This window comes from Coregonus lavaretus (assembly GCF_964263955.1).
Source record: "Coregonus lavaretus genome assembly, chromosome: 2".
NCBI lineage: Eukaryota > Metazoa > Chordata > Actinopteri > Salmoniformes > Salmonidae > Coregonus > Coregonus lavaretus.
In genome coordinates this window covers 33,608,617-33,635,425 of record NC_139989.1, presented here as the reverse complement: position 1 = coordinate 33,635,425, position 26,809 = coordinate 33,608,617, and the positions used below count along the sequence as shown (strand labels likewise).

General features: G+C 43.0%; 2 protein-coding genes across 4 annotated transcripts; one reads left to right on the top strand and one right to left on the bottom strand.

Moving 5' to 3' along the window:
* The first annotated feature begins 3,455 nt into the window (after positions 1–3,455).
* Positions 3,456–17,679, top strand: LOC311143597 (mitochondrial dynamics protein MID51-like). 2 transcript variants are annotated; one of them, XM_084179447.1, is made up of 5 exons: positions 3,456–3,544; positions 3,735–3,886; positions 7,157–7,334; positions 9,948–10,210; positions 10,401–17,679. In XM_084179447.1, exons 2-5 carry the CDS (start codon positions 3,740–3,742, stop codon positions 11,226–11,228), a joined length of 1,416 nt encoding a protein of 471 aa, XP_084035573.1. In that variant the 5' UTR covers positions 3,456–3,544; positions 3,735–3,739; the 3' UTR covers positions 11,229–17,679. The 2 variants fall into 2 exon arrangements, with proteins under 2 accessions (XP_084035573.1, XP_084035574.1); XM_084179448.1 differs by having other exon boundaries at positions 3,473–3,544; positions 3,739–3,886.
* A 514-nt stretch (positions 17,680–18,193) lies between these two features.
* Positions 18,194–25,780, bottom strand: LOC311143621 (cathepsin D-like). Of its 2 annotated transcripts, none has more exons than XM_084179480.1 (9): positions 25,248–25,780; positions 24,666–24,846; positions 24,275–24,398; positions 21,378–21,496; positions 20,904–21,103; positions 20,005–20,127; positions 19,536–19,680; positions 19,190–19,288; positions 18,194–18,941 (listed from the first exon to the last, which is right to left on the bottom strand). In XM_084179480.1, exons 1-9 carry the CDS (start codon positions 25,313–25,315, stop codon positions 18,780–18,782), a joined length of 1,221 nt encoding a protein of 406 aa, XP_084035606.1. In that variant the 5' UTR covers positions 25,316–25,780; the 3' UTR covers positions 18,194–18,779. The 2 variants fall into 2 exon arrangements, with proteins under 2 accessions (XP_084035606.1, XP_084035605.1); XM_084179479.1 differs by having other exon boundaries at positions 19,536–19,698; positions 25,248–25,577.
* Positions 25,781–26,809: the final 1,029 nt, after the last annotated feature.

Below are 26,809 nucleotides of genomic sequence, written 5' to 3'. Positions count from 1 at the left end.
CTTTTTGTTTCACCCTTTCGTACAGGCCAGGCTCCCAGAATGCTAAGGCAGATGCTCTGTCCCGACTGTATGACATGGAGGAGAGTTCCGTGGAGCCCACTCCCATACTTCCGGCGTCGTGTCTGGTGGCACCGGTGGTGTGGAAAGTGGACGCGGACATCGAGTGGGCGTTGCGTAACGAACCCACTCCTCCCCAGTGTCCAGAGGGTCGTGTGTACGTCCCGCTGGAGGTCCGCAATCGGTTGATCTATTGGGCTCACACGTCACCCTCCTCTGGTCATCCTGGTATCGGTCAGACAGTGCATTGTCTTAGTGGGAAGTACTGGTGGCCCACCTAAGCTAAGGACGTGAGGGTTTATGTTTCTTCCTGCTCGGTGTGCATCCAGTGTAAGGCTCCTAGACACCTGCCCAGAGGGAAATTGCAACTCCTACCCGTTCCACAATGACCGTGGTCCCACCTATCGGTGGATTTCATGACGGATCTTCCTCCCTCACAAGGGAATACCACGATCCTGGTCGTTGTGGATCGGTTTTCGAAGTCCTGCTGCCTCATTCCTCTGCCCGGTCTCCCTACGGCCCTACAGACTGCTCAGGCCCTATTTACACACGTCTTTCGGCACTATGGGATACCTGAGGATATAGTGTCTGATCGGGGTTCCCAGTTCACCTTGAGGGTTTGGAGGGCGTTCATGGAACGTCTGGGAGTCTCGGTCAGCCTTACCTCAGGGTTTCACCCCGAAAGTAACGGGCAGGTGGAGAGAGTCAACCAGGAGGTGGGTAGGTTTCTGAGGTTGTATTGCCAGGACCGGCGGGGGGAGTGGTCGGCGTTCCTCCCCTGGGCAGAGATAGCCCAAAACTCACTCCGCCACTCCTCCACTAACCTTACTCCATTCCAGTGTGTATTAGGTTATCAGCCGGTTCTGGCACCTTGGCATCAGAGCCAGATCGAGGCACCTGCGGTGGATGAATGGTGTCTGCGCTCGCAGGAGACCTGGAACGCTGCCCATGTGCGCCTGCAGCGGACCATCGGGCGGCAGAAGGCGAGCGCAGAAGGTGAGGCTCCGGTGTATGCACCGGGGGACCGGGTCTGGCTCTCGACCCGAAACCTGCACCTTCGCCTGCCCTGCCGGAAGCTGGGTCGGCAGTTTGTGGGGCCTTTCAAAGTCCTGAGGAGATTGAACGAGGTATGTTATAGGTTACAGCTTCCTCCTGAGTATCGTATTAACCCCTCGTTCCATGTGTCTCTCCTCAGGCCGGTGGTAGCTGGTCCACTCCAGGATGGTAATCCATGTTTCCGTCAGCGCCAAGAAGTCGAGGGACTGGAGGGTAGCATAGGCTGAGATGAACTCTGCCTTGTTGGCCTCAGAATGGCAGTTCCAGAGGCTCCCAGAGACCTGGAACTCCACGTGGGTCGTGCGCGCAGGGACCACCAGATTAGAGTGGCAACAGCCATGTGGTGTGAAGCGTTTGTATGGCCTGTGCAGAGAGGAGAGAACAGGGATAGACAGACACATAGTTGACAGGTTACAGAAAAAGGCTACAATAATGCAAAGGAGATCGGAATGAAATGAACTAAACATCTGGGAAAGCGAGAGAGCGGGGCCTCCCTCACTTACGTTTCACTGAAACACTCAAATATAACTCTCCCAACTTCCACTTTAGAAATTATAATTGTTGTAAACTACAGCGGTTCAATGTTTTCTAGGAATAGACTCTAACTTAGTTTATTCAGCTAGCCAACAGAACATGTTACCAAACAGAACATGTCTCAAGTCATCATACAGAGGGAAATAAAACACAAAATGGGCTTGACTTTCTATTAACCCAAGATCACACAATACACACATCTTTCCTCTTGAGGGACTCTGTTGAATCTACCCATCTCAAGTGCCAGAGGGATCTTAGCTGCTCACAAACTGACCAATACATTACATATTAATATGAGTTTATTTTATTATATGTGTTACATGTATCCTTGTCTTGTCCTTGTAATCAGTGATGAAGCAAGAGGTGATTAAACAATTTCTCAAATTGGGATCAATAAAGTAATACTCTACTCTCCTCTGGCCTACTCTAGTCTACTCTACTAATATAGTCCTATTATTACATTGGATTAACATCATATTCATATATGTTTTCTCATAAGATTTTTTTTATAAAATGCTTTATTCCAAAAGATGTATAGGTTTGTAGGCTAAATAAGATTGAGTGCTGTAATGTCGCATTTCTCAACCATAAAAATAGTTACAACCGGATGTAGTAACCAGTGCCAAAATAAGTAGCCAATAGCTTCCGGTCTATCATTCTAACCCCGGCGTGAGGGGGAACTGTGTCTCTTGTTCTTATAAGGATACATCTTTGAAATAGTTTCTCAAAGGTAACTTCCGCGTTCTCTCTTGACAATGTAAAATGTTGTTCTGTCAATATCCTATATTTTTATTAAATTGACTGTGAGAATCAGCTCCTCAGTGCGTAAGGTCAGAATCGTTCAGAGGCTACTGTAGCAAGCTAACTAACGGTAGCTCGCAAGCTAGTCTAACCTTAAGTCATTTTTTAAAACTCGTAGCTACTAGCCAATCAAAGGGAACAATGTTCATGATACTGGTTTTGCTATTCTAGTGTCTAGCTAATTGTGAACTCACTTTTATCGTACAGTCTACACGGACAACAGCAGCTAACGTTTGCTAGCTAAATTGCTAAGGGGTGTTCTGCTTGACGAGTGCTAACGTAAACTATATAGCTAGCTAACGTTAGTTCAGTATCTTTGGTGTATCTTATGTGTTGCTCTGGTCTGACAAGGCTGACTAAACTCAACTCACGATTTCGAGTTGAGTTTAATCAGCTAGGCTGCATGCAGACTAGACAGGCGTAACATAGATACTGTTAGCTAGTTAGCAAATTAACTTGATGACTTGCTGCTAGCTAGTAGTGACAATAAACGGTATACTGACCACCGAATCTACAGCAGCAAATGACCATTCAGTGACACCAGTCTCATCTCTCATCTAATCACCCAAAATGGTTATCTAGCTAAATATGCCAAATCATATCACATAGTTAAGTTACTGTTCAGGATTATTATAGCCTAACTTGGTCCATGTTGTCCCTCTGCTTCACCAGTGGCAGATGCCTAGGTGACGGTGTTCGAAAATCAAAGCTAATACTTTCTTTTGCATAATGATGAGTACCTATTCTATTGAAAGCCACAAATAAACGTCCTCCTGTCTCTCTCTCCTCACAGGAGTCCTCCCCTCTCCATGTGCATCCCTAATGGGCGGCTGGACTCGTAGTGCGGTGCTGGAGCTGTACCGAGCACTGCTCCGTGCAGGGCGCCACCTTCAGTACACAGACCGCAACTACTACCGGTGCGCAGTGGCCCGTGAGTTCCGCCGCTGCCAGGCCCTGACCGTGCCGAGCGACAAGGAGGACGCGCTGAAGAGGGGCCAGTTCTTCCTCAGCAGTAGACTGGGGGGATTGATGTAGGTGTCGGTCAACCATCCAACACCACCTTTAGCAAGACGTGCTTGTGTCAGACCACTAACAGGTAAACTATTAAGCTATTTAAATGACCACCTATCCTATCGCTCTTTATAAGTTCATAATACATGTTTTGATAATAAAAGGTACACAGTCCTTGAGTTATGGTAATAGAACGTAAGACTCCTCACATCTGAATCAGTACTTTCTTTGTTCTTCTCTCATTACTTTTCCCTTCTAACTCTACGTTCACCTAGACAGAATGGCGGGAGTGAACGGTGAGCGTAAAGGAAAGAAGGATGACAACGGGATGGGCACAGCCGTTGACTTTTTGCTATCTAATGCCAAGCTTGTTCTTGGGGTCGGAGGAGCTGCCATGCTTGGCATTGCAACACTAGCAGTCAAAAGAGTAAGTGGGATATTCTCTAAGTTAGATCATAGCAATTATATTCTTGAAAGAATTCAATCCCCTTGACTTTTTCCACATTTTGTTACGTTACAGCCTTATTCTAAAATTGATTAAATAAAACAATTTCCTCATCAATCTACACACAATACCCCATAATGACAAATGTTTTAATACTTTTTTGCAAATGTATTAAAAAACTAAACCAGAAATACCTTTACATAAGTATTCAGACCATTTGCTATGAGACTCGAAATTGAGCTCAGGTGCATCCTGTTTCCATTGATCATCCTTGAGATATTTCTACAACTTGATTGGAGTCCACCTGTGGTAAATTCTATTGAAAGCCTCTGTAGCTCAACTGGTAGAGCACGGCGCTTGTAACGCCAAGGTAGCGGGTTCGATCCCCGGGACCACCCATACACAAAAATGTATGCACGCATCACTGTAAGTCGCTTTGGATAAAAGCGTCTGCTAAATGGCATATTATTATTATTATTATTATTATTATTTTATTATTATAAATTCAATTGATTGGACATGATTTGGAAAGGCACACAGCTGTCTATATAAGGTCCCACAGTTGACAGTGCATGTCAGAGCAAAAACCAAGCCATGAGGTCGACGGAATTGTCTGTAGAGCTCCGAGAGGATTGTGCCGAGGCACAGATCTGGGGAAGGGTACCAAAACATTTCTACAGCATTGAAGGTCCCCAAGAACACAGTGGCCTCCATTATTCTTGGAACCACCAAGACTCTTCCTACAGCTGGCCGCCTGGCCAAACTGAGCAATCGGGGGAGAAGGGCCTTGGTCAGGGAGGTGACTAAGAACCTGATGATCACTGACAAGCTCCAGAGTTCCTCTGTGAAGATGGGATAATCTTCCAGAAGAACAACCATCTCTGCAGCACTCCACCAATCAGGCCTTTATGGTAGTGGCCAGACGGAAGCCACTCCTCAGTAAAAGGCACGACAGCCGCTTGGAGTTTGCAAAAAGGCACTTAAAGACTCTCAGACCATGAGAAACAAGATTCTCTGGTCTGATGAAACTAAGATTGAACTCTTGGCCTGAACGCAAAGCGTCACATCTGGAGGAAACCTGGCACCATCCCTACGGTGAAGCATGGTGGTGGCAGCACATGCTGTGGGGATGTTTTTCAGCGGCAGGGACTGAGAGACTAGTCAGGATCGGGGGAAAGATGTACATAGAGATCCTTGATGAAAACCTGCTCCAGAGTGCTCAGGACCTCAGACTGGGGCTAATGTTCACCTTCCAACAGGACAACAACCCTAAGCACACAGCCAAGACAGCGCAGGAGTGGCTTCGGGACAAGTCTCTGAATGTCCTTGAGTGGCCCAGCCAAAGCCTGGACTTGAACCTGATTGAACATCTCTGGAGAGACCCGAAAATTGCTGTGCAGCGACGCTCCCCGTCCAACCTGACAGAGCTTAAGAGAATCTGCAGAGATTAATGGGAGAAACTCCCCAAATACAGGTGTGCCAAGCTTGTAGCATCATACCCAAGAAGACTCGAGACTGTAATCGCTGCCAAAGGTGCTTGAACAATGTACTGAGTAAAGGTTCTGAATACTTACAGTACCAGTCTAAAGTTTGGACACAGCTACTCATTCAAGGGTTTTCCTTATTTTTATTATTTTCTACATTGTAGAATAATAGTGAAGACATCAAAACAATGAAATAACACATATGGAATCATGTAGTAACCAAAAAAGTGTTAAACTAATCAAAATATATTTGAAATTCTTCAAATAGCCACCCTTTGCCTTGATGACAGATCGGCACACTCTTGGCATTCTCTCAACCAGCTTCATGAGGTAGTCACCTGGAATGCATTTCAATTAACAGGTGTGCCTTGTTAAAAGTTAATTTGTGGAATTTATTTCCTTCTGAATGCGTTTGAGCCAATCAGTTGTGTTGTGACAAGGTAGGGGGGTATACAGAAGAGAGCCCTATTTGGTAAAATTATGTCAAGAACAGCTCAAATAAGCAAAGAGAAACAACAGTCCATCATTACTTTAAGACATGAAGGTCAACATCAACTGTTCAGAGGGGACTTTGTGAATCAGGCCTTCATGGTCGAATTGCTGCAAAGAAACCAATACTAAAGGACACCAATAATAAGAAGAGAACTGCTTGGGCCAAGAAACACAAGCAATGGACATTAGACTGGTGGAAATGTGTCCTTTGGTCTGGAGTCCAAATTGGAGATTTTTTGTTCCAACCGCCTTGTCTTTGTGAGACGTGGTGTGGGTGAACGGATCTCTGCATGTGTAGTTCCCACCGTAAAGCCTGGAGGAGGAGGTGTGATGGTGTTGGGGTGCTTTGCTGGTGACACTTTCTGTGAATTATTTAGAATTCAAGGCACACTTAATCAGCATGGCTACCACAGCATTCTGCAGCGATACGCCATCCCATCTGTTTTGGGCTTAGTTGGACTATCATTTGGTTTTCAACAGACAATGACCCAACACACCCCCAGGCTGAGTAAGGGCTATTTTACCCAGAAGGAGAGTGATTGGGTGCTGCATCAGATGACCTGGCCTCCACAATCCCCCGACCTCAACCCAATTGAGATGGTTTGGGATGAGTCGGACGGCAGAGTGAAGGAAAAGCAGCCAACAAGTGCTCAGCATATGTGGGAACTCCTTCAAGACTGTTGGAAAAGCATTCCAGGTGAAGCTGGTTGAGAGAATGCCAAGAGTGTGCAAAGCTGTCATCAAGGCAAAGGGTGGCTATTTGAAGAATCTCAAATATAAAATAATTTACTACATGATTCCAGATGTGTTATTTCATAGTTTTGATGTCTTCACTATTATTCTACAATGTAAAAAATAAAGAAAAACCCTTGAATGAGTAGGTGTGTCCAAACTTTTGACTGGTAGTGTATGTAAATGTAACTTCAGTTTTTTTTATACATTGGCAAGAAATTATAAAACCCGTTTGGCTTTTTCATTATGGGATATTGTGTGTAGATGAGGGGGGGAAAAAACAATTTAATTAATTTTAGAATAAGGCTGTAATGTAACAATGTGGAAAAAGTAAAGGGGTCTGAATACTTTCCGAATGCACTGTATGTACATTATTTGTCCATTGTGCCAGTTCAGTTGTAGGCTAAATGTGATCACCTCTCACTATTTGGCTTCTGATCTCTATATCAGTAATTGTACTGTTTTTAACCACGAGTGGAAAACATGACCATTTCATGAAACATTCTAATGGACAATAAAGATGTTCAATTCAATCTCCTTTCAGATGTATGACCGTGCCATAAGTGCTCCGACCAGCCCTACTAAGATGGAACCATCAGGGAAAAGGAGCTGGGAGGAACCCAGCTGGATGGGCTCGACACCACGGGTACTTAACCATGACATGAAGTCAACAGTGAGCAGGTCACTGCAGACTCTACCCACCTCCAACTCCTTTGAACCAGGTAAGGTACACTAATGTATTTAGGGTGTCACACACGATAATGTTATTCCGCATTACAACTATTAAACATTGCTCATATAAGAGTTATGATCGTGCCGTTAGCTCACCCCACAGTGTGAAACGTTGCCAATAGCGCTGCTGAATTGTTACTTTTTCGGTGGAGCGACTGGTTAGTACGTTGTCAAGCAGGGCGGTTACGTGTGTTGGCAAGGCAGAGGATGCGAGATCAAGTACCGGTAAGGACTGGTGAGCTAGGAAGCTATACTGCTAAGCAGTACACTCACACTCGCACACATTGCCTATCTGTGTTCAGAGTGAGGCCTGAGCAGTAACACTTGGGATTGATGGAGCAGGTTAGTAGTGTGTTTCAGATGGTTTGACCTCATCTCTGTGCAGTGTTTTCTAATCCTTGGCTGTGTCTATTGATGACAGGATGGCTGATGGCAGGATGGCTGTACTTCCTGTATTGTGGGTGATACCACTGACTCTTAGTGCTTGTTGTATGAAGCTATAGGGTCGTTCCATTTGATTTCAATCCGTTTTTGACCGCATCTCTTTTGATTTGAACTAAACTTTCCATACATATTTGGCCATGGTAGAAGTGATCAGAAAATGACTTTTTGGACCTGAATGCCAAAACATTCAGGAGATAGAGGTGCTCGAAGTTGACCCAATTTTGCATGCCATACCATGAGACGTCCATGGTATTCATCACTTGAAAAGATTAACGGTTAAGCTTGATATCATTTTAAAAGCTTGAAAACAGGGTTGTCAAGCTATATTTATTATTATTTTTTGGAAAAAAATTAATTTCAATTATCTAAAAACATAAACTCAGATTTATTTTAATTTTCGCATATGTTGTAGTTTTATACCGTAATGTACATAATCTGAGGTGTATGTGTTGTGCCTGCCATTGGTTGAGACACAGCATACTCTTGAATACATTTTTACATTTACATTTTAGTCATTTAGCAGACGCTCTTATCCAGAGCGACTTACAGGAGCAATTAGGGTTAAGTGCCTTGCTCAAGGGCACATCGACAGATTTTTCACCTAGTCGGCTCTGGGATTAGAACCAGCGACCTTTCGGTTACTGGCACAACGCTCTTAACCACTAAGCTACCTGCCGAATACAGGGTGGGTGTCTTTTTAATCATAGAAATATAATTCATAGAATGGACCTATCCCTTCAGACCACTGCAATTTAGCTGGTACACCATTTAAATTATTTTAATTGACATTTTACATTCCAATTACTACCACAAAGATTGCCGCTGGTCCACCCACTGTCGAATGTCAACTTAAATGGGAATGTATATTCTATTATCTATATTTATATGGTTTTAATAGGTTTCCTATGGAAGACATTGTAATTGACATTGTAATTTAAAACAACTGATATTCCCATTCAAGTCAATGTTCTCCAATCATCTTCGTGGTACAATTGGAAAGTTGAAATGTCAATGTTATTCCCATTTTAGTAAATGTATCAGCCAAAACATTACACCCACTCTGTATTCAAGTGCATGCTGTGTCTCAACCGATGGCAGTCTCAACATAAACCTGTAAAATAGGATCTAAGCTACAACATATGTGAAAATCTGAGGTTTTTTTATTTACTTTTTTGTTTTCAAGAAATTACCAAATAGTTTGACAATCCTGTTTGTAAGCTTTTAAATTATATCAAATTGAGCCATTTATCTTTTCAAGAGATAAAGACATATAGTGGCTGTCTCATGGTATGGTGGGGTATGCAACATGGAGGTGCCCAAAATGTGATACGTCTCCTGAATGTTTTGGCATTCAGGTCCAAAAAATCACTTTCTGATCACTTCTACCATGGGCAGATATGGAAAGTTTTGCTCAAATGAAAAATGGGGTGGTGAAAGCTATTGAAATCGATTGGAACGACTCTACAGTTTTGTTAGTAGAAACCCCACTAAATATACTCCGATGGCTAGTTTCAATTGAGCTCCATTAGATATTTGTTATAAAGTTTAAGAAAATACCTCAACCAAAGTCTGGTATTTTGGATGGTTCTCTTATGCCGGGTGTACACTACTCAACTTTCAAAGTCCTAACATCGCTCAGCCGCTCACATTTAACGACTGTCTTTCGTGTTTTTTTGTTTGTCTTCCCAACGTATTGGTGCTCGTTCTGAACGATATGGCACAAACGTAGGGGGGGGGGGTCACACACAAGATTCTTCACTTGGTCGTGAGGATTCTCAATACCACACTGTCTCGCAAAAATGAAACTTGTCTGATCTCAACTAAAAACATTGTGTAGTGTACGCCCGGCTTTAGTGTTTAGGATACTCTCTGTAGGAGAGGATAGTCCGTAAAGCAACCTCTCTCGTGGTACTTGTTCCCATTAGTTGGGTTTGATTTCCTGTTGTCACCCCATAAATATCCTTCTTACTTTCGTTCTTATTTACCTCCCATTACCTTTCAACATATTTGTTTGATTTATTTCATTAGTGTAGTGTCTTGCATCATCAGGATGCTCAGCCCACATGGGCTTATAAAACACTGTATATGCCAATTTTAGTATTATTTTACCCATACCTGCACATTCCTAACCTCTGCCTGTCGTGGCTGTATCCCCTCAGACTGCATGCGGAAGGCGATGGGGCGGGGACGTAGTGCTGCAGGGCAGACCGACCTCCTCCAGGCCAGGATGCGCCTCTCCTTACAGGAGAAACTGTGGGAGTTCTACCAGGAGCGAGTGGCCATCCCTGCTGAGGAGCAGGCCACAGCCCGCCGGGCCGCCCTGGACATCTGCGCTGAGCTGAGGATCTTCCTGCACGCCAAGCTGCCCGACATGCCGCTCCGAGAGATGTACCTCAGCGGCAGCCTCTACGACGACCTGCAGGTAATAAGAGGGTGGTAGTAGTAAACTTGATTATCTTTTTACTTCGGTGCCCGTCTCTGGGTTTGAAATGTTATGGTTTCATAAGAATAACATCAATGTGCTCTAACGCTCCCTCTCTGACTCTGTTTCTGACTCTCGCTCCCTCGCTCCCCCCCCCCCCCCCCCCACCCTTTCTCCCACTTTTTCTCAGGTGGTGACAGCGGATCACGCTCAGCTCATGGTCCCTCTGACCCTGGAGAAGAACCTGTGGTCGTCAGTCCCTGGCGAGGACACCATCATGAACATGCCGGGTTTCTGGCTGATTCGCAGGGAAAACCTGGAGTACTTCCCCCGAGGCAGCAGCTACTGGGACCGCTGCATGGTAGGAGGCTACCTCTCCCCCAAGTCTGTCCTGGAGGTGTTCGAGAAGCTGGTGGCGGGCTCCATCAACTGGCCGGCCATTGGCAGCGTTCTGGACTACGTGATCCGGCCGGTGGTTCCCTCTGAGACTCTCACACTGGAGGTCCAGTACGAGATGGACCGCCATCTTTACGTGGACTTCCTGCCTCTGCTGGTGATGGACGACGGTGCCTCGCTGATTGCCAAGCCACACAGGCTGGCCGCCGAGCGCCACGAAAACCTGTGGCGGCAGAGCTTCCGCGTGGCGGAGACGGCGCGCCTGCGGGCCCTGGACCAGGAGGACGGTGGCTGCCGCTGCGCCTGCCTCAAGGTGACTAAAGCAGTGTGCAAGCTGAACCCGGCCCTGGCGCGCCTGTCGGCCAGTCAGCTCACCAACGCCATACTGCTGCTGAGCGGGAAGGAGGGCGACTGGACCCAGGAGGCGCTGGCCGACCGCTTCCTGCAGCTGCTTCGCTCGCTAGTGGGACACCTAGAGGCCGGGAGGCTCCCCTGCGCCCTGGTCCCCAAAGTCAACTTGTTCTGTGAGCTGACGCCAGTGGAGGTGGATGAGCTAGGATACACCCTCTACTGTTCCCTCTCTGACCCAGAGGGACTCCTAAGGACTCCTGAGTCTGACTGAGTCTGGTCACGGGTTCTAGGGTTTAGGACGGATGGTATAGAATTCTAACTAAGGCTCCATAGAGTCCATACTGCAGAAGAGGATATTTAATTTATATGTGCTTCAGACATGGACCATGTCCCCTGTGACCACGTCGCTGTGTGATTGATTCAACATCACGTCTCTGGAGTCCCTGTTTCATCGATCAATACGTTTCTCTTGTACTTTTTTTTTGGCGTAATTATGTGTGATAAAGTAGAAATGCAAAATCAACATTTTTGACATGCAGGCCATATCTGCTGAACTCAAATACAGGATCATCCAAATACCAGTTAAACCTCAGATGATGAAACCAGTCTCTTCATATGGTGCAGGTAAGCTGTTATAAATAGTACTGTTCAGAAGGGTATACTACAAAGCATGATCAAGGAGTTAGCCAGCTAACTTGCCTAGATATCCTGAAATAACTGTAGAATAATGGGCTTGGTCTAATTGGCTTAACCAAAAACACATACAGTTGAAGTCAGAAGTTTACATACACCTTAGCCAAATACATTTAAACTCAGTTTTTCACAATTCCTGACATTTAATCCTGGTAAAAAAAATCCCTGTCTTAGGTCAGTTAGGATCACCACTTTATTTTAAGAATGTGAAATGTCAGAATAATAGTAGAGTGATTTATTTCAGCTTTTATTTCTTTCATCACATTCCCAGTGGGTCAGAAGTTTACATACACTCAATTAGTATTTGGTAGCATTGACTTGGGTGAAACGTTTTGGGTAGCCTTCCACAAGCTTCCCACAATAAGTTGGGTGAATTTTGGCCCATTCCTCCTGACAGAGCTAGTGTAACTGAGTCAGGTTTGTAGGCCTCCTTGCTCGCACACGCCTTTTCAGTTCTGCCCACAAATTTTCTATAGGATTGAGGTCAGGGCTTTGTGATGGCCACTCCAATACCTTGACTTTGTTGTCCTTAAGCCATTTTGCCACAACTTTGGAAGCATACTTTGGGTCATTGTCCATTTGGAAGACTCATTTGCAACCAAGCTTTAACTTCCTGACTGATGTCTTGAGATGTTGCTTCAATATATCCACATAATTTTCCTTCCTCATGATGCCATCTATTTTGTGAAGTGCATCAGTCCCTCCTGCAGCAAAGCACCCCCACAGCATGATGCTGCCACCCCCCCGTGCTTCACAGTTGTGATGGTGTTCTTGGGCTTGCAAGCAACCCCATTTTTCCTCCAAACATAACAATGGTCATTATGGCCAAACAGTTCTATTTTTGTTTCATCAGACCAGAGGACATTTCTCCAAAAAGTATGATCGTTGTCCCCATGTGCAGTTGCAAACCGGAGCCTGGCTTTTTTATGGCGGTTTTGGAGCAGTGGCTTCTTCTTTGCTGAGCGGCCTTTCCGGTTATGTCAATTTAGGACTTGTTTTACTGTGGATATAGATACTTTTGTACCTGTGTCCTCCAACATCTTCACAAGGTCCTTTGCTGTTGTTCTGGGATTGATTTGCACTTTTCACACCAAAGTACGTTAATCTCTAGGAGACAGAACGCGTCTTCTTCCTGAGCGGTATGATGGCTGCGTGGTCCTGTGGTGTTTATACTTGCGTACTATTGTTTGTACAGATGAACGTGGTACCTTCAGGCGTTTGTAAATTGCTCCCAAGGATGAACCAGACTTGTGGAGGTCTACAAAAAATGTTTGAGGTCTTGGCTGATTTCTTTTGATTTTCCCATGATGTCAAGCAAAGCACTGAGTTTGAAGGGAGGCCTTGAAATACATCCACGGGTACACCTCCAATTGACTCAAATGATGTCAATTAGCCTATCAGAAGCTTCTAAAGCCATGACATTGTTTTCTGGAATTTTCCAAGCTGTTTAAAGGCATAGTCAACTTAGTGTATGTAAACTTCTGACCCACTGGAATTGTGAACAGTGAATTATAAGTGAAATAACCTGTCTGTAAACAATTGTTGGAAAATGACTTGTGTCAAGCACAAAGTAGATGTCCTAACCGACATGCCAAACCTATAGTTTGTTAACAAGATATTTGTGGTGTGGTTGAAAAACAAGTTTTAATGACTCCAACCTAAGTGTATGTAAACTTCCAACTTAAACTGTAAGTTTAGCTGTCTTAATGAACCAAAAAAATTGACAGTTATTTCTTGTTTATCAAAGTTGAACCTGCTTTGTAGTATACTTGGGTTAGGGCTCAGTGTTTGTTGAAGTGGTGATTGCTTCATTGGCTAATAATATGTAACCAATTTGGATTGAATGGTGTGGAATAAAGATGATATTTATTCATTCTAATTTGTGGGAATGGAAATTGGTCTATTTGAAAAATATTTTGGTTGCTCCATCCTCAGATTGCAGGTCTTTCAAACAGTGAGATTATGATGGGTAACATTAGTCTAATGCTAGTTAATATCATGTCTGAACAGGGGCATGAAAGAGAGATCTTAGTAGTCAAATGAACAAGCAATAAATAATCGGTTCTAGCCATGCATTATTGGTCTCTACATATGTAGCTTACTATTTAGCTGAGACTTGGATGCAGGGTGCTTATTGCACTCTGACATGAGATGCCAGTTCAGATGGACAGATAGTTTGGTGACACCGTCAATACAGCCACCCCTAACAAGGTAAATTGCCTTAAGCACTGTTGTGGTCCACTAGGAAAGAAGACCAGTGATTGGGACATGGCAGGGGGTTGTAGTACTCTAGCACTTATAGTACTGTAGCCTGGTATCGTACGGTTTGTGCTATAGCCAACTCTTCTCATTGTGATGTATGGCATTGGCATGGCAAGGCTAGAAGAGTTATATGGGACCTGGCTACACTTTGCCTACTCTACCACTCAAACTGTGTAAATGGATAGAATGTAATGTTGACAATGTGAGCCGCCCTGAAAGCAAATAAATTGTGTTAAGACTGAAATCTTGACATTCTTGAGTTTAAAAAAGAACATGTTGGAGCAGTTATTTGCCCCACTGGGTTTTAAAAAAAAAATGGTAAAGAGTTGACATTTTGGTTGAATTCCGTTCAAGTTGCAGTTATATTTCAGAAATTGTAGCAATCTTTGCAAGGGTGGAAGCACCCACTATAAGGCCTGAGGTAAAAATCACATAGAAACCTCGTATCTTCATGGTATTTAAGTTGCGGATGATATGTGTTTTCTAGGACTCCTCCCACAAGTTGTTGCCTGTTGAATTAAAGAATGAATGTTGAGAAATAACTATATACTTTTATGTTAGGAATGTGTGCTGTTTGCATGAGAAAATTAATCCTACATTGGGTTATTGTTACACACCCGTGTAGTGTCTGTTTATGACGTCAAATATGTCTTGTGACATTTTAAGATGAAATACTTGACCTATGTGTTCATTCATCGGTCTGTGTTATGTAAAACTGGTTGTTGCATACCTTGTATGAAACACATCTGCCATGACATTCTCCCACTCATAACACAAAATGGATGGTGTGCATTTGCAAATTAAACTTTGTGATAGTTGGGATGTTATGCTGAGAGCAAATTGATCAAAAACAGAGCAGCTCGGTTGCTGTGGAAAACTAACTTGTTTCCAGTTGAACATAAAGTATTTGTCAATTTGGCATTCAGGTCTGATCTTGCTTCAGCAGCCCCTTCTGGTATAAAGGTAACTGTTTCTCAGTCATGATACAATCATGATACATTGCCTTCAGAAAGCATTCATACCGCTTGACTTCCACATTTTGTTGTGTTCCAGCCTGAATTCAAAATGGATTACAGTGCTATAAAAAAGTATTTGCCCCCTTTCTAATTTTCTCTACTTTTGCATATTTGTGATACTGAATGTTATCAGATCTTCAACCAAAACCTAATATTAGATAAAGGGAACATACGTGAACAAATAACACAACAATTACATACTTAATTCATTTATTTAGTATGTAATTGTGTTATTTGTTCACTTATGTTCCCTTTATCTAATATTAGGTTTTGGTTGAAGATCTGATAACATTCAGTATCACAAATATGCAAAAGTAGAGAAAATTAGAAAGGGGGAAAATACTTTTTCATAGCACTGTACATATATTTTGTTCTCACCCATTTACAGACAATACCCCATAAATGACAAAGTGAAAACATGTTTTTAGAAAAAGAAATTGGTGAATTTATTGAAAATGAAATACAGAAATATGTAATTTACATAAGTATTCACACCCCTTAGTCAATACATCTTAGAATCACTTGGCAGCGACTATAACTGTGAGTCTTTCTGGGTAAGTCACTAGGAGCTTTGCACAACTGGATTGTACAATATTTGGACATTCTTTTTTTAAATTCTTCAAGCTCTGTCAAGTTGGTTGTTGATCATTGCTAGACAGCCATTTTCAAGTCTTGCCATAGATTTCCAAGCCAATATAAGTCAAAACTAACTAGACCACTCCGTAACATTCGATGTCGTCTTGGTAAGCAACTCCAGTGTATATTTGGCTTTGTGTTTTAGGTTATTGTTCTGCTGAAAGGTGTATTTGTCTCCCAGTGTATGGTGGAAAGCAGACTGAACCAGGTTTTCCTCTAGGATTTTGCCTGTGCTTTGCTCTATTCCGTTTCTTTTTTATCCTAAATAAAACTCCCTAGTCCTTGCCAGTGACAAGCAGACCCATAACACGACGCAGCCACTACCATGCTTGAAAATATGAAGAGTGGTACTCGGCGACGTGTTGTTGGATTTGCGCCAAACATAACGCTTTGTATTCAGGACATCAAGGTCATTTTATTTTCAAATTTTTTTGCAGTTTTACTTCAATGCCTTATTGCAAACAGGATGCATGTTTTGAAATATTTGTATTCTGTACAGGCTTCCTTCTTTTCACTCTGTGCCTCATGGTGAAATCCCTGAGCGGTTTCCTTCCTCTCCGGCAACTGAGTTAGGAAGGACACCTGTATCTTTGTAGTGACTGGGTATATTGATACACCATCCAAAGTATAATAACTTCACCATGCTCAAAAGGGATATTCAATGTCTGCTTAAAAAAAAATCCATCTACCAATAGGTGCCCTTTGCGAGGTATTGGAAAACCTCCCTGGTCTTTGTGGTTGAATCTGTTTGAAATTCACATCTTGACTGAGGGACCTTGCAAATAATTGTATGTGTGGGGTACAGAGATGAGGTCATTAAAAAATAATGTTAAACACTATTATTGTACACAGTGAGTACATGCAACTTATGTGACTTGTTAAGCACATTTTTACTCCTTTACTTATTTAGGCTTGCCATAACTAAGGGGTTGAGTACTTATTGACTCAAGACATTTCAGCTTTTCATTTTTAATTCGGGCTGTAACACAAAATGTGGAAAAAGTCGAGCGGTGTGAATACTTTCTCAAGGCACTGTATATCGTCTTCTGTCTTGTCATGGTGCGGCTCATTTCTCAAAGAGCTTCTTTGGCAGAGGAGAACCTGTGGGCTACGTTCCGATATCCACTTCATCAGACCACTTAGTTAGAATGCATGCCCAGCCCTATACATTGCTTCATTCTTAGTGGTATGTTAGTATGGATATGGGAACAAAGGTGTGTTTCCCTTTATTATTTATGATAGTTCCATTAACTTTACTCTTACAGACACGGGTGGGTAGGTATTTATTGGGTATTCAACTTGGTGCTCACTGTATGCATTTGTTAAGGGCTCTGGTCAACTCCATTGACATACAAGATCAACCCACATTGAAAGACAGCCAGGGTTAATCTGGTGTTGACCGAGTTGATGTCCAGCAGACAGGCAGGGATTTAAACCAGGTCAGGTGGCAGCTATAACCATCCCATGCAAAGATATCCAGTTTCAATCACAAGCCGCCTTCTTCAAGAGTGTTATACAAAGATAATGCATCTTTATTCCTAAATCATCACTTTTCTCATCAGTGATTGATTTTATTTTCCCAATTACCACAATATTGTCTCACACAGGTAGGTAGTGTATTCTGGTAGAAGTGGAGGGTGTGCTTGGTACAGTAGTGCATTATACAAGAAAATCTTCGACATGTAATGGAGACAGTTTAGTATTTTTGTATTTATTGTACATTTGTAACCAAAAAAGCAGAGTATTTATGTTTGCAATGCTACCACCACAACCATACGTAGTGTTCTGAATAAGTGCTTCATTCTGGATGTACTGATATTAATGGCTCAATCCATGATGGGACTTCCTATAAATAGAGGATATTTTTGTGTGCAGATTTGTCTTACTTTATTTGCAGACCTGACTTAAGCTACAAACATTTCTGTGCGGTTGTTGGTCATTTTGCCACGGAAGTTATGAAGCCCAAAGTAGACAACTACCTCTACCTTGTGGATTTCAGCCTAGTGACGATGTGCTTGCATGCAATGTATGTTTTTTTTCTTCTATTTAATTGTAGCTTTGGAACCGAATGGTACACAGCCCTTTGTATACTCCAATAATAAATGTTGCAGCAGATGTTTCTCGTGGTTGTTTTTCTGTGTACATTTAAAAAAGAGTAAGTCATTTCAAATCATGAGGCTTGTAGGGAAAATAATCTTTGGGTAGGATACAGCAGCAGGTGCAGCAACAGGTAGCTGGCTGCTGGCAGAGATGGAAATTAAGCTAGCCTGAGGCTAGTACTTTACAGACCAAGCTAGTAGAAATTGTTCCAACTAGTCGGTAAGTGACATTTCGTCAAGTTAAAAATGGCTTGCAATAGATTGAAACCGGCTAGTAAATCTGGTCTACTAACCCAGATGACCAGTGCCTAAAATCCTTAAATTCAATCCCTACACCTGTAAGAGTTAAACATGAAAGGGTGGGGTTGTGACGTTTGGTTGGGTCAATTTCCTTCCCTGCACTTGTATAGCTTCTTTGAGGGCACTTAACTCTAAGGGTGTCTGCAGAAGCATACAACTACTACCATATGTTTCATCCTGGATAAGAATGAAATTTAATAAAATGTAAATCAGTTAGAATCACTTGATGCTGTAATGCATGAACATTTTATTTAGGCAATAACAGAAGCATCATGGTATACTGTACCCTGGTCCGTAGTTACTCACTGGACATCATTGTTTTTGTTAAATCAACCTGAGTTTAATTTACATTGATATGCATTCAGTAATCTGCTTTCCAAAAACAAAAAAGTAATACAACAGTGCAGAAAAGAGACAGTATCACTTTGTCATCATACAAAACACCAAGCTGAAATGCCTACAGCAGCTCATATCACAGTTTCGATCTGCAACCATTTATTAATTATTCGCCAAACTCACATGGCAACACTTAGTCTTCAAATAAAATTTTTAAAACACAGCCCCCAAAAAAGTCACAAAAAGCAAAACAGGCAAAGACAAGGAACCAATCAAAGGTGCCCCTTTGGAGTTTCTTTTTGGGGGGTTTGTTCATTTTGGTGGTGTTTTTCCTCTTATAATTCAGCATGATCTGTGGGGATTTGAGAGGTACTAGCTCCACCTTGGTTTGGTAGGACCACTATATTGCTTATACCTATCAAATCTTTTCAGATCTCCACAAGTGGCTATGGGGTGGGGAATAGGGGTTGTTTCTCCCCTCTACTGGGCGGGGGCGAACCCCAAGCGGTCTGAGTCTCTGTCAAACACGCTGTAGTAGCGTCCAATGAACACATCTCCCAGGATCCACAGCGGTCCAGCCGGAGGAGGGATGTCCATGGCCATGAAGCCTGACAGACAGATTTTCAGACCCATCTGGGACTCCTGCAGCACATATGGGAGAAGCTTTGAATGATTTGTCACACTTCAACTTAACTACAACCTCTATTCAACTCATCTAGAGGTATGTCCACAGAATTAAATAGATAATACATTTCAAGATATAGTAAAATATATCTATGCATGCGAACTGATTAACTGTTTAATTCATGCTGATTGAAGTTGTCAAATTTCAGACTATTTTCTACTGGCAAGCAGGCCACAGTGAACACTGGTCAGGAGGTGTAATTTACCTTCAGGATATAGTCGTCTCCAGTCAAGTTGAACATCTTCCCTCCCAGGTTGAATGCGATGACGGGAAGAGATGGAACCTTCTTGCAGTCAATCCAATACTGAGAGGGAGTAAAGGGAAAAAAACAAGGGAAAAAGTTACAAATAACTGCATGTACTTCACAAAACGTAACTTCTGTCACTACAATACAAATGAACACGACTGAGATTACAAGAAAATAGAGCCTTACTGTGCATGATCGAAATCTTTTGTTGACCATTCAGGAGAACTAAAAGAGGTTGGAACTGAAAGAATGTACTTGTATGCTACAACAGGTAGACATTTAGTCTACAGACTCCTCTACCTACCTCTCCCATCAGTAGAGGCAAGGCTCCGATGGCTTTGTGCAGTGCCCGGACCTCCTCCACAGGCCCGGTGATGAGGGACGTTCCCGTGTCAACAATCGCCTGGCAACTGGCCTTGCACAGCGTCAGTTGGTTGCCCACTTCCACACTGCAGAGCACCAATTTGCTGTGATCACTCAAGAAATAATTATCCTTAACTACTTCTGTGTGCGATTTAAAAAAAATGATTGGTTCAAGGACATGCATCTGATGTAATAGAAGCAATTACTGGTACCATGAATGTCTTTGATTTTTTTTATTTACATGAAGATTGCCATTTTTCCATTCACTATAATGGGGGATCCTGTTTTCTGGAAACCGCATGCTATACTCCGTCGGCCTTGAACTTCATGGCTTCAATGAGGGGGCAGTCGTTCTCCCCTGGTATGGATATTATAATAGAGCATGTGTAGATGAGAACCAAGTTGCTTACCTGCTCATCTCGATCTGCCAATAAGCCTTGCGTGTGACATTGACATAGTGCAGGTCTCCAGTGTAGTGCAGTGGGTCCGTGCCGCCCAGCATCAGCTCTCCTCCTACAGCAGCTAATGGATCTCTGAGGAACAGGATATCAAAGGGGTTACAAGTTATAGATAAATATACTAGGGTGCACTGGAAGAGGGTCTTGATCGTCAATCTAATATCAGATGAGAAAATGTATCATTGCCTCAACCCCATTGAAGCTAGTGACGACACAAGAATACAAGGTTGTACAAATTATGAAAATGAATTTAATTAACCTGTGGTTTATGTTCATAGATTTTGCCCAAAAAAAAGGAAGCAATTTTAAAGCTGCAATATGTAACCTTTTGGGTGAGCCGACCAAATTCACAGAAATGTGAGTTATAGATGTCATTCTTATTGAAAACAAGTCTAAGAAGCAGTAGATATGTTCTGTGTGCGCTATTTTTTGCTTCCCATTCTTGTTTTTGCGTCTTTTACTTTCAGTTTTGTACACCAGCGTCAAACAGCTGAAAATACTATATTTGGGGTAAAATTGAAAATATATTTCACAGCAGTTTAGAATTGTACAATGATTCTCTACACTATAACGTGCTTGTTGTCACAAACTGAAATAAGGGTAACTATTTCAGTTTCTTGTTTCTGAGGAAATATGACAGCAAATGTAGTTAAAGAATTTCAGGATAACAGGAGCTCAAAATATCCCAGTTCAAATACAAGAAACTCCTTTCAGTTGACCTCCACCAACAGTAAACAGGACTGTTTAAAACATTTTTTTTAAACAAATCACAAGTCAACAAACCACACATTGACCTACGGCCCTCAGTAGGAATGTATTCAAAAAAGGTAAAATCCCTAAAACCAACCAACCTGCTAATATAGAAGGAAAATATGTTCTGAGGCAACAGTTTGGCAGCCATGGCGGTGTCAAACACAGGGGTTATCTTGTCGACAGATATGGTAGGGTAGCCCATGCCCAGCACCCCATCAAAGCGTGCCACTGCAAACGTGATGCCAGGTTGCTTCACGGCCTCACCAAACTGTTGACCAGCGACCTGCATGCCAGCCAACTGAGAGAGGGATGGAATGAAGAACAGGAAGTGTGAGGTACAAATCAGACTGTTCTTGAACACTAAAACAGTGAGGTTTACAGACAATAGACAGAGTAAGGAATGGTATGCAGACTATGCTCCACATTCCATCACGTAAAATGGACAGTGGTAAAATTACACAACAATGCTGTGGATTTGCCCACTTAAATTAGGAATGCAAATGAACAATGGAAAACGTGTGTGTGTGTGTGTGTGTGTGTGTGTGTGTACACACACAGAACAGTCCACTTACAGAGACAGTGTCCCCACTGATGAACCCAGACAAGCTGCCTCTGCCATACTGGATGGAGAACGTTGTGCCATTCTGAACGTATGTGCTCGACTTCTTGGAGTTATAACGATGGTGGAGCCCTAAGCAGAGGTGTACATAAAGTTGACAACTTTATCTCAGGTTTGATAAATGGCATTCATTTTCATACAAAACAAACATCTCTCATGATGCCTTAAAAATATGATTATGACTTCGAGTACAGCATGCCAAAACATGGAAGAGCAAAAAGGTATTTGCAACTTTGGCTTTTGCACCCATCTCATGATTATATGATAGGAGACTCAGCAGATAGTAAAACCATATAATGTTATGAGTGAAGCCACGGGAAGTAGTTTGGGGAGGAGGGGGGGTTGGGGGCGATACAAAAATAATAATATGGCCGCGCTGAAGACATCCATATTGCTGGCTAATACAGGACTAGTAAAGGCCCAATGCACTTGTGCGGAAAAAAAAAAAAAGCATACTTTTTCGTATTGGTGCCCCGTGGGAATCGAACCCACAACCCTAGTGTTGCAAGCACCATGCTCTACCAACTGCGCCACATTATCACAAACCACTTGATGTCTCAATGTACTCAATTACTGTATTGTGCATTGTTTTTCGTGATGGAAAGTCTACAGGTACAAACCTAGATGACCAGCCAATGTACAATACATTAATGTACATTTACATTAAAGTGGTTCGTAAGGATGGTAAATTAATACTGCACAAAAAGTGGTTGTTTTCCATGTTACTTGATCAAGAAAAATATTTAAAATGTATGTGGATGTTTTGAGTCTTTGCCCATAACGTTGCATCTTTTGATGTACAGTACCAGTCAAACGTTTGGACACACCTACTCATGCAAGGGTTTTTCTTTATTTTTACTATTTTCTAGAAAATAGTAAAAATGGTCCCGCAGATGAAGAAGCTGGATGTGGAGGTCCTGGGCTGGCGTGGTTTCACGTGGCTATTTTTACTATTAAAGAAAAACCCTTGAATGAGTAGGTGTGTCCAAACTTTTTACCAGTAGTGTAAGTATTCAGACCCTTTACTCAGTACTTTGTTGAAGCACCTTTGACAGTGATTACAGCCTTGAGTCTTCTTGGGTATGAAGCTACAAGCTTGGCACACCTGTATTTGGGGAGTTTCTCACATTCTTCAGTGCAGATCCTCTCGAGCTCTGTCAGGTTGGATGGGGAGCGTTGCTGCACAGCTATTTTCATGTCTCTCCAGAGATGTTTGATCGGGTTCAAGTCCGGGCTCTGGCTGGGCCACTCAAGGACATTCAGAGACTTGTCCCGAAGCCACTCCTACGTTGTCTTGGCTGTGTGCTTAGGGTCATTGTCCTGTTGGAAGGTGAACCTTCGCCCCAGTCTGAGGTCCTGGGCAGGTTTTCATCAAGGATCTCTTTACTTTGCTCTGTTCATCTTTGCCTCGATCCTGACTAGTCTCCCAGTCCCTGCCGCTGAAAAATATCCCCACAGCATGATGCTTCACCGTAGGGATTACATTTTAGTCATTTAGCAGATGCTCTTATCCAGAGCAACTTACAGTTAGTGCATACATTTTTCATACTGGCCCCCCGTGGGAATCAAACCCACAACCCTGGCGTTGCAAGCGCCATGCTCTACCAACTGAGCTACAGGACGTGAGGATTATGCCACTAAAATGTGTAGTTGCGTCAAGTTTTGAAGGAGCGTGCAATTGGCATTCTGACTGCAGGAATTAATGTTAATTTCTCTACCATAAGCCACCTCCACGTCCTTTTATAGAATTTGGCAGTACATCCAACCAGCTTCACAACAGCAGGCCACGTGAAACCACGCCAGCCCAGGACCTCCACATCCAGCTTCTTCATCTGCGGGACCATCTGAGACCAGCCACCCGGACAACTGATGAAACTGTGGGTTTGCACAAAAAGAATTCCTGCACAAACTGTCAGAAACCGTCTCAGGGAAGTTAATCTGCGTGGTTGCCGTCCTCACCAGGGTCTTGACCTGACTGCAGTTCGGCGTTGTAACCGACTTCAGTGGGCAAATGTTGACCTTCGATGGCCACTGGCACGCTGGAGAATTGTGCTCTTCACAGATGAATCCCAGTTTCAACTGTACCGGGTAGACGGCAGATAGTGTGTATGGCATCGTGTAGGTGAGCGGTTTGCTGATATCAACGTTGTGAACAGAGTTCCCCATGGTGGCGGTGGGGTTATGGTCTGGGCAGGCATAAGCTACGGACAACAAATACATTTCATCAATGGTAGTTTGAATGCACAGAGATACCGTGACGAGATCCTGAGGCCCATTGTCGTGCCATTCATCCAACGCCATCACCTCACGTTTCAGCATGATAATGCATGGCCCTATGTCGCAAGGATCTGTACACAATTCCTGGAAGCTGAAAATGTCCCAGTTCTTCCATGGCCTGCACACTCAGACATGTCACCCATTGAGCATGTTTGGGATGCTCTGGATCAACAATGTGTTCCAGTTCCTGCCAATATCCAGCAACTTGGCACAGCCATTGAAGAGGTGTGGGACAACGTTCCACAGGCCACAATCAACTCAATGCGCTGTATGAGGCAAATGGTGGTCACACCAGATACTGACTGGTTTTCTGATCCACGTCCCTACCTTTTAAGGTATCTGTGACCAACAGATGCACTGTGATGTGAAATCCATAGATTAGGGTTTAATTTATTTAACTTGACTGATTTCCTTATATGAACTGTAATACAGTAAAATCGTTAAGTTTATATTTTTGTTCAGTGTGTATTTTTTATTATTCATATATTATTATTTTATTTTTTATTACTCTCAGCACCCCTACTTCCCGTGGCTATGTTGAAGTGCAGTGAAGGCAATAATAGACTGACTCACAGCATGCAATATCCAGGAAGGAGCAGTGAATGGAGGGCACCCATAGGTTGGAGGAGCCGGTGTCAAACAGCACAGTAAAGTCCTGGGGTGGTGTGCCTATGCTGATCACCCCATAGTACTGAGCCTGTAGAGAGATTTGATACCAACACCACATTCATATGATAAATACATAGGCCTAAGTCTATACTACAGTTCTCTTCTAACTCCTGGGGAGAGAGATACACTGAACGTGCAAGCTTTTATTCAACCAAATCACACACCTGAAAAAACTAAGTGTGATTATATATATATATATATATATATATATATATATATATCTTTACTTATTATTGCTTCAGTCAGCCTAGAACAAGATAGAGTTAACCCAAACCTAGTGACAATATCCACTTACATCCATGAAGTTGGTGAGTCTCTCAACTGGCACTTTCGGTCTCTGAGTGGTTGCTGGTACGGATGGTGGTGTGACAGCTCCTGCAACACCAACGGTCTTGGCCATGTCCTGGAGTTGTTCAAAGCTCATCCCATTGTCACTCATCAGGCGGCGCATACTGCGCGTCTTGTGGAGGGGAATTCTAAGGCCAATTTTGTATGATAACGAAAAGAGAGTCTATCTGTGATAATTTGTTTAACGAATAATTTAGAACTGGTGCGCTCTGTGTTCTACTGATGTTCCCATACATTTACGAGCAGCTTGGTTCTATTTTACTACAGAAATGCTTCGTTATTATGTACAATCTATGTTAACTCGAATGCAAACTTTAGGAGATAGGTGTGTGCACCAAAATTGGAACTACGTGCCTAAACAAACATGCATGTAAAATTGGCAATAATAATAATAACCTAATGTCAGGAAATTAAACTACCTCAGAGAACGGTTACAGCCTAGCCTATTCGATACTGATCACGGGATAGCGCAAGAATAAATACTCGCGTTATTCAAAACCTTCCCAAGCAACTGACGAAAATATTTTACCTTATAATAGCAGAGGTGTGCGCTATCAACAGCGCGATGGTTATAGACAATATTTGAAGACACTTCATATTCTTCTTTGATAAACCAACTGGATGGTGAGTTCTTTCACTTTAGGAATTAATCTTGGATGTCCAAATTGTTCGTTCACAGAAGACGGAACACTCAATCAAATCTACGCACTAAACTCAGTTATATCCGTACACCTTTCGGTGATTTCCGTACACACTCGCTTTTCTTCACTCGGTCCAATCCTGATTGGTGACAGTACATAAATTAGATGGATTTATTTGCTTGAATAGTATCCATCATTTTAACTGGTCAGTGCAATCTCGAAAAACTTTGGACGTCTGGGGTGAACGTTTTGTTTTTTTGTCCAAACACTCCACGGTTGATTCAAATTATATAAGCTTGTTGACTGATTATTTGAATCAGCTGTGTAGTGCTAGGGCAAAAACCAAAACTTGCACCCCTTGGGGTCCAGATGACTGAGTTTGGGAATCCCTGCCCTAACCATGTTAAAATTCGACTTCAATGGGGAATGGACGTTCCAAGGACCCCAGATTGCACGGACAATTTAAAATCAGACATCGTACTATATGCACATGACAAGTAGCTGTCGCAGGATCACGAGATACATGGAGAAGGGTCTGATTGCGGCCCCCAATTCCGGGCGTTGCTGCATCTGCAGGAACTCCTCTTAAAGAGCGACTGCCTTTAAAAAGCAACGAATCCCTTTGAAAACGGACTCAGGCATCGATATGAGTCAGAAAAAGTTTGGAACATCCGTGTGTCACAACTGGTAAATTAAGGTTGGGTTTTTATTTGACATTTTCAATTTGCCCACTAACAACAATAATAATAATAATAATAAGGTGCATTAAAAAATAAAAAGAAGAAGAATAAAAACAATCCAAAACACATTACATAGAGCGCACACAACAATCAAAGCTATAGGTGTCGCCAGATCCGGAGGACATGAGAACATAATTAGCAGAGGTCCTTGAGCTGTGCCTTAAAGGAGGACAGCTGCAGGAGGACAGAGACTCTGTAGCCCTAATAGTGTCTGTAAGTGCGTTCCAACAACTGCGGAGCGGCGCAACTGAAAGCTCTGTCACCCATAGTTTTTAGTCTGCTGCAGGGCTACTGAAGGGAGACGAACCTGGAGGAGCGAAGGGTGCGTTTTTGAGGCAGGAGCTCAGACAGGTACTTCGGTCCAGACTTGTGGATAGCTTGGTAGGTGCAAACCAGGATTTTGTAATCGATGCGTGAGCATATGGGGAGCCAGTGGAGATTGAACAGCACTGGAGTGATGTGCTGGCGGGGGGAGGTGTGGGCGAGGACACGTGCAGCACAGTTCTAGACATATTGTAGCCTGTTTAGGTACTTGGCAGATGCACCAACAAAAAGGGCATTACAATAGTTCAGACGGGATGAAATAAAGGCGTGGATAAGTCACTCAGCTGCAGGTTGTGATTGCATAGGTCGTCACCAGGATAACATGGGGTGAACAGTTGCGGTGATCGCGCTCTCTATCCAATAGCATAGACAGTGACAGACCTGCC